This window comes from Schistocerca cancellata, chromosome 4 (assembly GCF_023864275.1).
Source record: "Schistocerca cancellata isolate TAMUIC-IGC-003103 chromosome 4, iqSchCanc2.1, whole genome shotgun sequence".
Lineage (NCBI taxonomy): Eukaryota > Metazoa > Arthropoda > Insecta > Orthoptera > Acrididae > Schistocerca > Schistocerca cancellata.
In genome coordinates this window covers 368873144-368890015 of record NC_064629.1, presented here as the reverse complement: position 1 = coordinate 368890015, position 16872 = coordinate 368873144, and the positions used below count along the sequence as shown (strand labels likewise).

Here is a 16872-nt window from a genome sequence, read left to right as displayed (position 1 = left end):
TTTCCCTCATAATGCAAGTGTGTATGGAAAAAGGCATAGTATGCCATAAACATGAGCTCTTTATTCACACAATCCTTCAGTTTCCTTAAGAGATAAAAAATTCTTGCCAATTTACTGAGAAGCTTTTCTGTATGGATGTTCCAGCATAATTTGCTATCAGTGTAGTACCCAGGAAGCAAAATAACCAATAACAGATAAAGCTGGACAGAAAAAGCAGACTAGCACTAGTATCAAACATGGCTTTAATTTGAGAGAGAAATTTCTGGGAATATACGTTTGGAGCACAGAATTGTGAGGTAGTGAATCATGAACAATGGAAAAACTCGGTTTTAGCTCAGATAATGCTTTCTATGTCTGGATGGCATACTCGGATAGAAGGGCCAAATCTTTTAATCAGTTGGTCCTGAAAAGGTGCGTTTTTAAGGCTTTTTGATTTTGATTGGTCTGGATATTTGTAACCAGGAAATCTAATATCTGGTCTGGCTGCCGATTAGCTAGCTCATTTAGCGTTATAACAAGAATATTCAAGTTATATACATATACTACTGTTATATACCTGTATTTTTAAACTGAATTTGAGCCATACGAATAAATAATAAAGAAAATAGGAAAACTGGAACAGAAGAGAATCGAAACGTTTGAGACGTGCTGGTGCTGCGGAAGAACGCTGAAAGTTATGTGGAGAAGGAATGACAAGGTTCTCTGCATATTCACTGAAGAAAGGAACATATGGAAAAAGACTGACAAAAAGAAGAGATAGGATGACACAATATGTGTTAAGACGTCAGGGAATAACCCCCATGGTACAGAGAGATCTGCAGAAAATAAAAACTGTTGGGGAAGACAGAGACTGAAATACATCCGACAAATAATTGAGGACGTAGGGTAAAAGTGCTACTCTCAGTGGAAGTGGTTAGTGCAGGAGAGGAATTTGTAGCGGCCACATCAAACCAGTTAGAGGTCTGATGACTCAAAAAACAAAGAAGAATAAAAAGAAAACCTAGAAAACACACATAAAGAAGTTATTAGGTGCGGTTATATTGTGAGCAGTTTTTGTAAATCGGTAATGTCACATAAATTGTCCTCCTCTGAGTTTCTTTCTTTCCTCTCTGTTCAAAGTAAAAGGTGCGGCCTACTTTCGTGGCTATATCGCTCTTTATCAACGTAATGTGTAAATGCGTTTGAAAAATACAAATTTGAAAATAATATCTATGACGATTATATCGAAGTTAAAAGTTCATGAAACCACTGAACAGTAAATTCGTAATGGTTTTCGTCAACTTTGGTAAAACAAATTTTTTCATAAATGTTTACAATATTATCAATAAAGTAGACATTCATGAGGTAAACGCTTACGTTATGTCGACCTTTAGTGCATCTGGTATCTGCGCATGCGTGTTTGAAACAGTAACTAGGTCACAATTCAAAAGGAAATGTTTGACAGATGTATATCGTTGGAGTTGGTAGCAGGTGTGATATGTGTCAAATACATGTTTGTTTACAGTAACGGATAATGTGCACGTGTGCATATGTGAACGAATACTAATAATAATGAAGGAATTTGGTGTTGATATGGAAGCAACTTGAGTGAATAACAGCCAGAAGAGAAAAACAATCAACATGGCTTCTTGTCTTGTAAAGTTGTGACTAATGCATGAGAACGTATCGATGTTATTGCAATGTAGGCAGTGACCTGTGTTATAAAGTTTACTGGACAAATTGACCTGATGTTGCAAAGTATGTCATAATGCTGAAATCTGGCCAGAAGAGGCCTACAACTCCGAACAAGACGAGATCAGCTATTGGTTCTCCCGAATCTGCAGATCACTGGAGACAAGGTGTTCGTGAAACTGTTCTTACTGCCAGGCCCGATGGTAGTTTAAATTTTTCCATACATGGCGGTTCAGATAATGGTGAATTTGCTTATGTGAGTGATATTGTGCAAAATAAAGTGAATTATGTTAGTGGAAATTTGAATGAAGGCGATGTTGTGTTAGAGATCCAGGGACAGAAAGTTGCCGGTTACACTCAAAGGGATGTTGTGGCGTGGCTGAATCACTGCTGTAGAAACGGAAATCCAGTGACACTGAAGACAATAGATGCTGGTAAGTGTGACAAATTTGCAGCTGTTCCCTCGTATAGGTGTTCCCTTGGTGGAAGTGTATAGGTTAAGTTACGTGGTATCACGCATGGCAAGTGCATATAAGGCAGGAACCATCTAAAAAATACACGTCTCGTAGCTTCAGTAGTAAGGCGTTAAACGTAGATGTTAAAATGTGAGGTTGCTACAAAGCTTCTTTCCCAGGAGGCTTTTGTGCATCATTTTCACATGTACATGTTTACTTCATTAATGTCGCGAAGCTACATTGCTACGTTGCATTGGTTATATCATTAACCTACGTTGGATGTACCTTTCACGTCCTGTTGCAATAGGAAATTCAGCTGTAAGTACACCGTACGTTGTTTACAGAATGTATCGAGTGATTGGTCCTACCTAGCAGTGTACAAGGGATGATAGAAACGTTTCATAAAAGCAGAGTATTGTATATTTTGAAATTTTGTACTTGTTGTTCTCGGAATATATAAAATGAAGTACTGATGAGTATATTCGTAGCTTCAGTTGTTAAGACACACAAGTCTGTTGAGGGAAAATATAGCAGATTTTTCCCTGGTATTACTAACGTTATTCTTACATTTGTGAAATTAATGAACGAACAAGGTTCAGAGCACAGAGGGACAGTAGAAGTCGGTCTCCTTAGTCTTAAAACGTTGGTATTATTGTTATTGTGCTTAGTGTAATACCAAGATAATTAGTCTGTGATTATTTGTTTTCATCCAAAAAACCACAATTAATTTGAGATACATGACTCATGTGGTCCCCCATAAAAAACAGTTTGATTTCATTCAGGCAATGTTCTATGTTTGTTATTTGTCTTCTGTTGCCTTCAGAAGGAAATGATTGTAGGTTGTGTAGTGGTGCAGATTTCAGTAATTGTTTTTGTTTTATATTACATGATGTTGTTTTTCTCCACATTAAAATGTTTTGGGCATGTAATGTTATTTGAGATAAACAACTGTGGCAGTCGTGCTTTGTGGTGGAGTACCCAGTGTGAACAACTTAAAAATATTGTCACATTTCGTTGATTGCATAAATGTTAATGCTATGTGATACTTCAGTGTTTTAAATTAGAAGGTAAAGTTAATCTTGTTGTGCAGAAGTAGGTGTTTGGCCCTTTACTTTTCATACTGGTAAACATATAAATCCTCCCTGTTATACTTTCCCATCTACACTCTTCATGCAATAAAAACAAATTCTTATGCATTCACTCACTTTACAGACATAAATTGCTACCAGTTTGACTAAGTGGTACCTGCAGGCCTGTGAAGGACCAAAGCAGTTTCACTGAAAATTGTTCAAAACTACAACTGTAGGTATGGTTTTGGGTGTTTTCAGGCTTTCAGACATTTGATCTGTGGTCTTTTGATTTCAGATAGCAGCTAGTCTTAGTAACTTATTCGTCCAAAGAACATTTATAATGAAGTAGGCTGTGTCAGCTTAATACATGGAAAACATAAGCCATACAGACAGACATAGAATATACACATGTATTAAAGGAGTGGAGACAGGTGTTCAGCAATGGCATTTGCCTACAGTGGTTTAGGAAAACTTAAATCAGTATGGCAGAAATTTGAGGCCTCTGTGGTGACAAATGCACTACCTTGTTTGCGTGTACCTACTGGACAGTTCTCTTATGTTTGCACATACTTGGAACATGTGAACTTGGCAATGTAAGAAACTGTTATATGCTGTTAATTTTGTCTCTTGATCTTCTCGTTATACACACCACAGACACTTGTAGATGACTATAGTACAAAGTCTCTCATATATCTTCATATCTTCCTTTGTGCCTGTCTAATCCTGTATCTGCTCTCATGATTGACATGTTGAACTCAGAAAAATTGTGAGAAAACGATACACTATCGATCTTGGAAGTAAAATTTTTCATGTAGAGAGCATTACTTAAAGAAGTTTAAATAAATTTATTCTAATTGTCTCTTTTTTTTCCTTGGGCAGATTATTGCACTATTTTAATCCCTGACAGAAAATCCTCATTTAATTCTTTTATTTGTTATTCCTTGGTAGATGTAAGTTCAAACTGGCTTTTGTTCCATGAGCATGTCTGGAGCTATTTTTTTTTTCATCCTTACTAACATTTTTCCTGATGTCTGCAGTGGATTGGTAGATGAACTGATTTGGCACATTATGAAAACACAACTTTTTGAATATGTCTTTGCAACTAGACCAACTACTACTTTTAGTCAGTATTGCATGTTAATGTTCTGGGTTTGATGATTGATCCACTTTTACACCATATTTTTCAAGTATGACTGGAACCACTCATAAGCTATTCCTCTTATACATAGTCATATTAATTCATTTAGCAGTATTTTATGATCAGCACTGTGAAAAGCTGTGGACATACCTAAAAAAAATATGCATGTAACAAATCATCTCTGTTGGAAGCTCGAAGCACCACTGTCATAAACTCTGTTCTTTCTTGCTTTCATATCCAGTCGCTTGTGCAATTTGCAGTGAATCCAAAGTAATATTATGGCTTAGTCCTTTCAGACTCCTATTGGTATTTGAAGTAAAATAGTGTAATATGCAAGAAATTTCCAGTGTACTTGATTCTAGTCAAAAATTTCTTTCAGAGGTAGATTTTTCTTCATTAATGTTCAGTATGTTTTTGGCCGTGTATTTCTGTCATTAGGTTACTGTCATTTCCCAGTAGTCCTATGAGTGTTTCAGTTTGATGTCTTCCAACAATGTTTGTCATTTATTATAGCACCTACATCTGTGTGACAGAAAATATTTCATTGGGTTATAAACATTAAACAAGTCATGTATAAACACCTGTAAGTTGCTTACATTCGTGGTGTTTTGTTACGTGCAAGTTGTTAAGAGGTAACATCCTGTCAACTTTGTAGTAAAATAAGGTTAGTCTTATCTTTTGGCACTTAATATGAATGTCACTTTTATAGTGCTTTTTGTTTGCCACATTATACCATTGTGCTTACACATGAAAACGTAGGTCAGCTCGATGAGACAAGGAAGCCATGTCAAGTAAACTGTTTTGTTTTTTTACAAACCAGTCTATGAATTGACATTTTCAGATTGATAATTGGTATCACAAATGTCTTCCATTGTGTATGATTTTTTACTTCTGGTTTTGTGTTCATTCCTCTGTTTATATTTCAAGTGATAGGTGTTATGATGCTTTTTGTATTTCTTATGTTTTTCTTCTGTTACTTAATCCAGGTGTGTTAAGTTTTGCTTAAATTTACTCTTTGTTTTTACAAATGTGATGCTGAAACGTGCTAATATGAATGTGTAATTTTTTTATTTTATCACATCTTCGTAGCAGACACCCAACAAACCACGCAGATACCCAACACTCACTGCCGTGGTTTTGTTTTCCTGTGGCATCACCTATCATACCCTGCTGTGCAAAGACATTTTTCACTCATTCTGACTTCTTTCACCCAGTTGCTTCCTTTTAAGCATACAACTGATACACAGATAATATAAATTGGAACAGCTTCTTGCACCAGTTACAAAGACTACCACAGATGACATATAATAATCTGCTTCTTTCATCCTTCACATTGTAAACACATGATGACATGGCTCACAGCTGAGGAGTGAAGTCACAGGCCAGAATTGAGTGAATAGTTCTAGACTCTCCTTCAAATCCTATCTTGGTCTGTGTCTCCAAAACTAGATGTCTTTCAAGATCTCTTGTTCCTCCTCCTGCAGCAGGAAATAGCCTATCTTGTCTGAAGTAGCCATCTCTGTTGCAGATAACATGGTATTTTTTATTGTCAACATACGTCATCTCAAATTGGTATTCCTTGGTAGGTTCTTCTCTCCATAGTTTGTTTTATTGTTGTTCTCTCCAAAATTAGTGTATATGGAAGCTTATCTGTACTTCATAATGCAACTTATAAGGAATGTAGGTATCATTTGTGTTCCTTGAATTACGATTAATGAACATATGTAGTGAAAGTAATGTAGTAGCCCATCCACTTGAATTTTTCATAGTTGTTGTACAATATACATAGACCATACCTAGTATGCAGTAAAGTATTGCAGATTTATCTATTATGTGCTATAGCTTTTATGAATGTATCTTTCACTTTTAGGTAATATTTATTATGAGAAGTGCATTAAATGTGAAATTAATGTAGACCTCTGGCTACAGTACAGATCTGTCTGTTGCCGCAACCTTTATTTTGTATTTACATCTGTTTGCTTCATCTGCACTCAACCAGATTGTCTCCTTTCAATCCACTTTAGACCTCAGGTTACAAACTTGAGCAGTTTGTTCATCACAGCTAAGGTTATCAGCAGGGGACACTATCAGAATCAAACCCACATGGGAACCCTTTGTGTCATATTTCGTGTTTTCTAAGTTATTGGTAATATGTGTTAGGTATAGTGTATATCAACTCAGGCAGGCTAAGAACGAATCTTACCTTCATTTTTTCAGATGTTGTTGAATTTAACATATCTTATAATTCAGGTCCCAGTAAGAAACCCAATTTCTTCATTTTCTCCAAAAATATTCCTGGCCCAAGGTATGAGCTGTAAAAGATGACACCTTGGTTGCCATTTCACACGTGCAGATTTTGGGAAAAGTTTTAAAAATCTTTATCTTTGCAGAACAGTTCTAGATACTTTTTATTATTATTTAAAATATAATAACTTCATAATTACAATAGCAGCCTTAGTTTGGAAATATGTTTCTACATTCTCTTGCTGTAGCCTACTGAATTTTTGAAAATTATATTATTATTTATATTTATTATATGCCCTTTTTCCCCCTGTTCTGTTGGTGGGATCCACAGCTCGTGGTCTAGTGACTAGCGTTGATACCTCTGGATCACGGGGTCTCGGGTTCGATTGCTGGCCAGGTTGGTGATTTTCTCTGCCCGGGGACTTGGTGTTTTTTGTCCTCATCATTTCATCATCATCATCATCATCATTTGTGACAGTGGCTAAATTGGATTGTGTCAAAACAGGGCTGCGAAAAAATTGGTACTTTGTACGGGCGCTGATGACTGCACAGTTGAGCGCCCTACAAGCCAATCACCATCATCTGTTAGTGGGTATTAATCAGTAGGACTACATTCCATGAAAAGAAGAACCTCTGCTCATTGGTGTAACAGCTTTTATTAACAACTGAAAATTCTGCTTTACATTAAACCAGTTTCCATTACCACATTAGCCTATGGCATATTGGCCTCATGAAATCAGAAGCTAGTCTTATTTGACATGGAGTTTTATTTCTCCTCAAAGATTATGAATAGACATTGCTTTCTTACACATTAAATCATTCCAAAATATATGTGTACAGGTTCCAAAGCAGACAACATCTTGTGCTCTTTGCTTAGAACTGAAAATTGCAAGTCAATATTTAAAAAAATGTGTTCAGCTGCATCTGTATCCTCCTTTGATATTGAGTGATCCCTTCCTATTGAAACAGTAGAACTGTGGCACCTACAGTCTTTAAAACATTGGAACCAGAACTGAGCACAAATGGTTGTGTTGCTGCCTTGCAGCTGGAAAATTATATCCAGTTAATGGTCCATGTGGTAGCATAATGTTTATAATGGTAGTAGTTAATGCATAACTGATGCCTGCAACCTCTGCAATTCTCCAGTTACAGTCGTATACACAGGCCACAAACATCCCTGGTTGTGAATCTGCTTGTTCTGCCATTTCTGAGATTTGTGGTGAACAAATTAAATTTCTTCTTTCTTTATTTTCGTCTGGTGGAATTCTTAACTTCATCTCCAGACAACTTTGCAACTCTTGTACAATCCGTTGCATTCTGAATTGAGGTTTTCCTTGGGGTGGAAATATTGTTATATTGTGTGGTTCTTGAGCAGGCTGTCTACACTTTCAGGAGGCCCCTTCCTGTGACCAGTAACAGTGTAAATGTACTCCACAGGCACAAACGATTCAGTCGATTAAAACAGTTGGTAACGGGGTCTTGAAGTGCCTAGGATGGTATTTTCTGCCTGTGATTGCATGTGTTGACAAATTTTGCACATTGCCAACAATGCATTTGCTGAATCATGTCCTCTGTCATCACTTATAACTGGAATGCTTCTGATCTTGTTTCGAAAATATATTGCTCCTGTAAAACTTAGTCATTACCTCCAATGATACCCTTGTACTTCTTGTGCAGAATCAAATGCCCATTCTCAGCAAAATCACAGTGAAACACTAAACATAGTTATTCAACTTGTACATGTCCTTTCACTTCTGCAGTGCGTTGTAGTTGTTGGTGTTGTTGCAATTTCATCAGATGTTGGTGTGTTATTGATTTCACTGTCCGTTTTCTTCATTCATCAATGAAGTTGTAAGTCACAGCAGTTTTCTTAATGAGTTTGTTTTCCTCCCTTGTTGCTATACAGGGTGTTACAAAAAGGTATGGCCAAACTTTCAGCAAACATTCCTCACACACAAAGAAAGAAAATATGTTACGTGGACATGTGTCCGGAAACGCTTACTTTCCATGTTAGACCTCATTTTATTACTTCTCTTCAAATCACATTAATCATGGAATGGAAACACACAGCAACAGAACGTACCAGCGTGACTTCAAACACTTTGTTACAGGAAACGTTCAAAATGTCCTCCGTTAGTGAGGATACATGCATCCACCCTCCGTCGCATGGAATCCCTGATGCGCTGAAGCAGCCCTGGAGAATGGCGTATTGTATCACAGCCGTCCACAATACGAGCACGAAGAGTCTCTACATTTGGTACCGGGGTTGCATAGACAAGAGCTTTCAAATGTCCCCATAAATGAAAGTCAAGAGGGTTGAGGTCAGGAGAGCGTATAGGCCATGGAATTGGTCCACCTCTACCAGTCCATCGGTCACTGAATCTGTTGTTGAGAAGCATACGAACACTTTGACTAAAATGTGCAGGACCTCCATCGTGCATGAACCACATGTTGTGTCGTACTTGTAAAGGCACATGTTCAAGCAGCACAGGTAGAGTATCCCCTATGAAATCATGGCGGTGAATCGAGTAAGTACAGTACATACTGATGAAACTAAAATGAGCTCTAACATGGAAATAAAGCGTTTCCGGACACTTGTCCACATAACATCTTTTCTTTATTTGTGTGTGAGGAATGTTTCCTGAAGATTTGGCCGTACCTTTTTGTAACACCCTGTATAACTACTGAAGAGCTATTCTCTATGTTTCCCGGACCAAGTGTCAATAAAGTGAGTCAGTCTTTTGCAGGGCAGTCACCATATTCCTGTAACAAATAGGTCTCTCGCTTGATATAACAGATGATGTATGACTTGACACATCCAACCAAGGTGTCATATGTCATGTGTTCAAGTAAGTTCTTCAAAGGTACCACACATACAAACAGATGTCTCATGTGGGTTTGGAACGACCCATTTGCGATGTGGTACATAAAATTTTTGTCATGCAGTGTGAATATTGTATATTCCTTTTTGTATATGGCGAATGTTTCTTTAATACTGAGGGTCATGTATCTTTTCACTTTCAACACTTTTTGTCCTTTAGCAGTTACAGTGAAAGTGGCTTTTTTCACTCTGGCAAGGACAGCCCCAATTATCTTCCAGATAAAATGACTGTGCAATATGAACATGTGCTTCATTCACAGTATGCTTATTAGCACCTGGTCTTCCAAACACTCCTTTTACAGACCTTGCATATTTTGTGTTGTCCACCATGTATTTTAATGTGGATAGAATATGGTGCAAATTCTTTTGCTTTGAAAAGTAGTCTGTGGTAATTAATAGGACTTGCACCTTTTCAGTGTGGGGTGCACCCAATTCAACAGTTGAATTGACGTTTTACATGAACTGGCAAGTTGGGCAAGTTTCCTGTGATTCATCTTCTTCTGAAGATGGAATTTCTTGTTTGAAGAGTATGGTCAGTACTGCTTTGGTGTACTCACCACAGCTTCAGTAATTTCTCTGAGCTTTCTTGACGCATACAGCTTACGGCTCGAATTCACTGATCATGGTTTCTTAGTGCGACTAACACCTACATATTTAGTTGTCTGATTCAGGAAATGTAACTTTACTCCCATTGTTGACATTCTGTCAAAGCATTTAGAACATGGAAAGTTATCACTGGAAACATATTGACTTTGAAATAGTCTTTTGAAATAAGCACTCTTATTCTGAACATGAAGAAAGTCTATTTCTTTTCTTGTCCTATCCATCACCCTTTTATTGTTATATAAATAGCCAGCACACTTCACCATCGCAAAAGCATATAGTTACTGTTGGACCACAAATGTGGTCAACAGCTCTCTTCATTCGCTTCTTGATGACTGAACTGTCAAATTAAATGTCTTTCCTTTTATATGCTAGGCCAAACACATAATTATCTAGATTCTCATATTTTCTTCGAAGCTCTGGGATAAAGAAATTAGCAATGAAAAGCAGCAAAAAAGAAATTAGCAATAAACACTGAAACAAGGAAGTTATCAATAAACACGTGCCGTAAAGAAATTAGTCATGAAAATATAAACAAGCATTATTTATGAAACCTATTAAACTGAAAAGTGGAAGCTCTCCTTTTATTGATCAAAAGTAAAACATTAAATTATCTCAGATTGGCATTTTTGAAAAAAAAAAAAAAAATCCAGAAGGCTACAGCAAGAGACATATTTCCAAACTAAGCATGTTATTTTAATCATAAAGTTATTGTATTTCAAATGAAAAGCAACAAAATATCTAGAACCATTCCAGGGATACAGCATTTTAAAAATTTCCCCTAAAACCATGAGTGAAACAGTAGTCCCTCTCCCAGTCTGAACTGAAATGAATTATGCCATTAATCATGGAAGACAAGACTTGCTAAGTACTAAAACAGCAGCTCATGTCCCATGTATTTGATCATACTTTGTCAAGAAGTAGTATGAGTATTATACGCGCAAACAAAGTAGACACTCTGTGCAGTGGCCGGTGGGAGCAACCGTAAAGGCATTTCCCATTTACAGTTGCTCTCATCAGCCACTGCACCGAATGTCAACTTAGTCTGCACTTATAGTAAAGACTTCATCCCACTGTAACCAAAAAACTTGTCTGCAGTGTGGAAAAGTGGACCTGTTGTATAGAACTTTTCAGTTCTATGCCAGTTTAACAGCTCAAGTACACTGTTATTAGTTGTCAAAGTTGGCTTCATGTAATTCCATCTTTCTTTGGTATGGATTTCTGTTTGTATGCAATCCCTACTTGTGTAATTGGTATATCTTCCAACATTCCACAGCTATTTATGTTTGCAGAAAGTATCATCCAAATATAAGAGTTACATCAAATAACTTCTGCAATGCTCTTCATTCTTTTGTCTAAATATATTATTTATTCTCATGTTGTCAATACCATTTTGACAAAGAAGATATATTTCCACCCCTTAGTGATGCTGAAGGAATTAGGTTAGACTGCAGTAGCAAGGAAAGAATTTCTTAAAAAGAGAAATTCTCTTCTAAGCTACTTATTGTCCACATTTCCACTTCTGTGCAAGTCTACACTTAGACAAATACGTTCAGCCATGTGAAGGTATTTGTATGGAGTGGAGCCCTTGTCTGGGAGTAAAACATGACCAATAAGCAGTTGAGACAAGAAGAGAATAGACTGAATAATTAATGAGGAGGTACTGCACTGAATTGGAAAATAAAAAAAAAAAAAATTCTGCCACAACTTGCTAAAGGAAGGGCTCACCTGATGAGAGACATCCCAAGGCATCAAGGTATTATTAATGTGGTAATGAAAGGAAGTAGCTACTGCTGAAAAATTGTAGATGGATACCAAGGATTGAATACAGTAAGCAGTTTCTAATGGATGTAGGCTGCAGTACATATGCAGAGATGAAGAGGCTTGCTCTGGGTAGACTAGTACGGCAAGCTGCATGAAACCAGCTTCAGATTAAAGATGATGACAAAAGCAATTACCTTGAACATTTGTTTATAGTTAAAGCTCATAACAGGAGCCTTGCATTTCTGTGGGTAGTTTTTGTTCAATTCAGTCATTGTGTACATCTCACAGGTAGATTCATAGCCTCATCATATGACTAATTGTTCCTCAATCTTTTAAATTCCACAAATGCTTTCACTCCATAGTGTTGGATTAGACTCCAAGGGACAATGGTACTAAAAGAAAACTTTGACATGACTACTGCCTCTACATTGTTACTGAGCTGTAATGGTTTTACTTTTTTGTGAAATATGCACTGCATTGGACATTTTGTGTGAAAATGAGTATGTGATACTCTTCAGGTTATGTACACATGGCGTAATTGGGAGTTTAGTGTGTTGAAATAATTTTTTGGCTATAGTACTACTGAAGTCAGTTAACAGAGAGCTTTCAACAATTGCTACAACACATCGCCAATTATTTCACTATAGATTCTGTGTGACATTGGACACACTTGCCTGACAGCATATATCATTCGTATTTAACTGATGCTCTCACTGGCTAACAACCACTCAAACAACTCACAGTTTTCTGCTTGTAAATGACAGAGCTGCCATAAAACTGCTATATAAAACTCTATTGTAAATACCACTGTGAATACCACTGTCACTTTTCACTTCATAATGTATTAGCGCACAATGTAATGGCACATGAACTTTTTTTGGCCACTCATTGTGCTTTAAGGTGTTTACAGTGTTAATATCATAAGCTAATACAATGTCTTTAATTTTGAGCAATTTTAGTCACCAGATTAAATGGGGTATGGCTTTGTACACTTCGATTTTATACAGCAAAAATTAGGTATTTGGTCATACATATCGCAGGTAGCAGGTATGCCCTGTATTCTAATGATGGATGATGGTCTTCTGATTTGGCTTTGAGTAGACTTTGTTCTAGTTCCTCTTCTCTTCACTGCCATCGTTTATTATCGGATACATTCTGAGATATTTTAGTGAAACCTTTTCTTAATACTTGCAGGTCTTTGTACTATTTTGTTGTGCTTTTCACTTGTTTTGCCTGTATCTGCTGTTCCGGTAATAATAAACACATTTTAACAATCTGGTGTATTACAATACAAATAAAGAAAAAATTGCATTAAGTTGTTGCTGCCCGTGCGAATAGATTAAATTTTCGTCTTTCAGAATTTAAAAAACTTTTTGTATAACAATTAATGATTTTCTCTCGATATGTTTTGAAACTGTATTGGGGAGCTTTAATTGTTATAGTACGTGTACGATCTTCCAGTTATACGTTTACTATCCGATACAGTTTTCACGGGAAGACACGAAATGACGCGGCGTTGGTGTCTCAGCCAGGCTTCATCGTCGTTACTGGTGTTGTTATTAATTTAAGCTCTACCGTTCTTCTGGTATCAGTGGAGGCGTAGTGTTGCTCTACGACCTTTGCGTGTGGCACGCTAGCAACTTCTGGATAAATTCATTCATAGTAAATGCTTCGCAAACCCGTTTCCGAATCATCAGATCCTAACATCGTGTGAAGTATCATAAATTGTTCGTCAGAAGTATTCGGTTTTTGTTGTTTTGCACAAATGCATTGAAGTGAAGTGTGGTTCTGTACGAAACGGGACCGGTACTTTCGCGCTACAGCAAAATCAACAGAAATTGGTCGTAATTTCGCTAGTCATGTGTTGATCATCATCGTCTTCAATATGTGTGTCATTCATTGATTAGGACCTTCCTTTTAGTTAAATTTGGTCCAGTTCATAAAAAGTATCTAGTTCAAATCAGTGAAAATAATTTCGCTCAGTTTCCGAAACAATGAAACTTAGAACAAATATCTGAAACTCGAATTTTTTTGTTAATTCCTGTTGTGCCTAACATGTTCTGCAGGGTGGTTATAATTAAACTTTGTCTACCTGAGAAGGCCCCCATGAAAGCGAGTGATCATAGAGCGATGGAAACATTTGTAGGGACATGCGGAAGACAAATTACGAATAACCTATTGCCAGATTCGACCACATTATCATTTCCAAGTATTTGTCTATTAACTCTAAACTGAAAAACGTTACTCAAACACTTAACTTGAAATGTGAAGAAAAATCCTCGGGTAATACATTGATGACATTAAAACCGTGTTACTGTTTGCAGACCATACGTGAAGTCAACATAATGATAATAATGATAGTTATTATTATTATTATTATTATTATTATGTTAGAAAGAATATCAAGGCGTGTTTCATCGTTTCGGACCTGTTTATACTCGGTAATGCAATCATGATCGATGGTATGACAAGTATGAACTATAGCACTGTGTCTTGTGATAATATACATTTAAAAAAAAAAACACCACGAAGGAATTACCCAGATGGGACGGAAATCAATAGATGTGATATAAAAGATTACAAATTCAGAAACATTGAATTGTTTATTAGAGAGAAAAAACTTCACAAATTGTGCAAGTTAATAATTCATTCGCTTTCCTCCGATTCTTATGCAAGCAGTTATTCGGTTTGGCATCGATTGATAGCATATTTGGAGGCCATCTTGAGGGATGTCGTGCCAAATTTTGTCCAATTGGCGCATTAGATCGTCAAAATCCCGAGAGGTTTGGAAGACCCTGCCCATAATGCCCCAAACGTTCTTAATTGAGGAGAAATCCGGTGAGCTTGCTGCCCAAGGTAGGATTTGGGAAGCACAAAGACAAGCAATAGAAACTAACCGTGTGTGTGTGAGCATTATCTTGTTGAAATCTAAGCCCAGAATGGGTTGCCATGAAGGGCAGCAAAATGGGGTGTCGACGTACTGCTGTGCTGCAAGGGTGCTGCGGATTACAACCAAAGGGGTCCTGCTATGAAAAGAGGGTGTCCCCAGAAGCCTCATCTGCCTGGAGTCACATTGGCTGGAGAAGACTTGTCTTCAATGATGAGTTCCGCTTCGAATTGAGCTCCGATGGCCAGGAAAGATATGTCTGTAAAAACACCGGACAACGGTGGGATACCAACTGAACTGTCGCCAGCCATATGGCCCGACAACCAGGAGTTTTAATGCTCTGGATTGCCATTTCTTTCATGCCAGGACCCCTTTGGGTGTATCCGCGGCACCCTTATAGCATAGCGGTACATCGGCGATATCCTACGCCCCGTTTTGTTGCCCTTCATGGAAAGCCATCTGGGGCTTACATTTTAGCAAAATAATGCCCGCCCACATACGGCGAGAGATCCTACTGCTTGTCTTCATGGTCGCTAAACCCTACTTTGGCCAGCAAGTTCGCTGGATCTCTCGCTAATTGAGAACGTTTGAAGCACTACGGGTAAGGCCCTCCAACTAGCTCGGGATTTTGACGATCTGTCGCACCAAATGGACAGAATGTGGCGTGATGTCCTTCAGGGGGACATCCAACAACTCTTATCAATCAATGATAAGCCGAATAACTACTTGCGTAAGGGCCAGAGGAGGACGAAGGCGTTATTCACTCTCACAATTTGTGGTAATTTACGTCGTGGTGCCTGAGATATTATTTTTTATTTTTATTTATTTATTTTTATATATCGCATACCATGACGCGATGTAGAAAGGATATAAAATGCAGACTGGCTGTAGCAAGGAAAGCATTCTGGAAGAGAGGAAGTTGTTGACACCGAATATAAATGTAAGTTTTAAGAGAGTATTTGTCTGGAGTGTAGCCTACGGAAGCGGAACGTGGACGATAAGCAATTCAGACAGTAAGAGAATAGAAAGGTGGTGCTATAGAATACTGCTTAAGATTAGGTGGTTAGGTCGCGTAATTAATGAGGAGGTACCAAATTGAAATGGGGAGAAAAGAAATTTATAGCATTACTTGACTGAAAGAAGACATCGGTTGATGGGACACATGCTGAGGCATCAAGGAATCGTCAATTTGATGCTGGAGGGGAGTGTGGAGGATAAAAAATTGTCGAGACACGGCAAGGGATGAAAACAGCAAGCAGTTCAACCGGATATATGTTACAGTACTTAACGCAGAGATGAAGAGGCTTGGGCAGGAGACACCAGCGTGGAGAGCTGTATCAAACGAAAACAACGATAACCACCAAGGAACATTTACAGCTACTATTGGATGTATAGTGTGGCTGATCTGATACGAAGTTTCACTGTTTCTGAAACAGCCTAGCTAGGTGTGTCAGTAGCGCGATGTTGTGACAGATGGGGAGCAGTCATGCGCTGTTGCATAATTTTGTCACGTTCTAAAGCATAAGAATGCTGTTTGCGCACTATGCTGTTCATTCATATCATGTTCTCGATATGTTAAAAGAATTTTCCCTTTCGTCGATGTAGAGGTCATCAGAATTAGTATCTGGCTCCGACACACAGGAAAAGTTGGCATTTTGAAACAAACATACCGGTCTTTTGAAATGGTTTAAGAAAGCCACGGAACATCTAAATCAGTGTGAGCGGAAGGGGAGTTGAGCCTTGTTTATCGTAAAGACGAGACCACTGGTTTAATATTTGCTGTGGTATCCCTTAAATACTGCACTGGATGTCATGATGGTGCATTCTGTAAGTCAGCAGTCGATCTCTTCTGGGACCTCGACTCACGTATCTTGTCATCAGTGAATGGACGTGAACAACACCCACAACAAATTCGACACATTGCGCTCCTTCGACGTGGTATTTCGACAATAACACACGCAAACTGGGAGAGCTGTGGTGCCGATGACAGCCACCGCTGCTAAAGACTTTGGGATGGCAAAGGGTGTTACCTAAATATTATGCCTGTAGTTCTTAATAAGAATCTGAGACATATCTCTTTCTTTGTGTGCTATTGGTGGGTCTAGTTACTCATACATCCAGAGAACAAGCTAACTCCTTTCTCTGTTTACCGAATCCTG

At 37.9% G+C, this 16872-nt stretch overlaps 1 protein-coding gene across 1 annotated transcript in view; it reads left to right on the top strand.

Annotated features, from left to right (window-relative positions):
* The first annotated feature begins 1360 nt into the window (after positions 1-1360).
* The window catches only part of LOC126185208 (membrane-associated guanylate kinase, WW and PDZ domain-containing protein 1), a 392577-nt gene continuing 377065 nt past the window's right edge, over positions 1361-16872 (top strand). Inside the window, exon 1 of the mRNA XM_049928090.1 lies at positions 1361-2105. Coding sequence (XP_049784047.1) covers positions 1748-2105 — 358 coding nt within the window. The 5' untranslated portion in view covers positions 1361-1747. The remainder of the gene's footprint in view (positions 2106-16872) is intronic.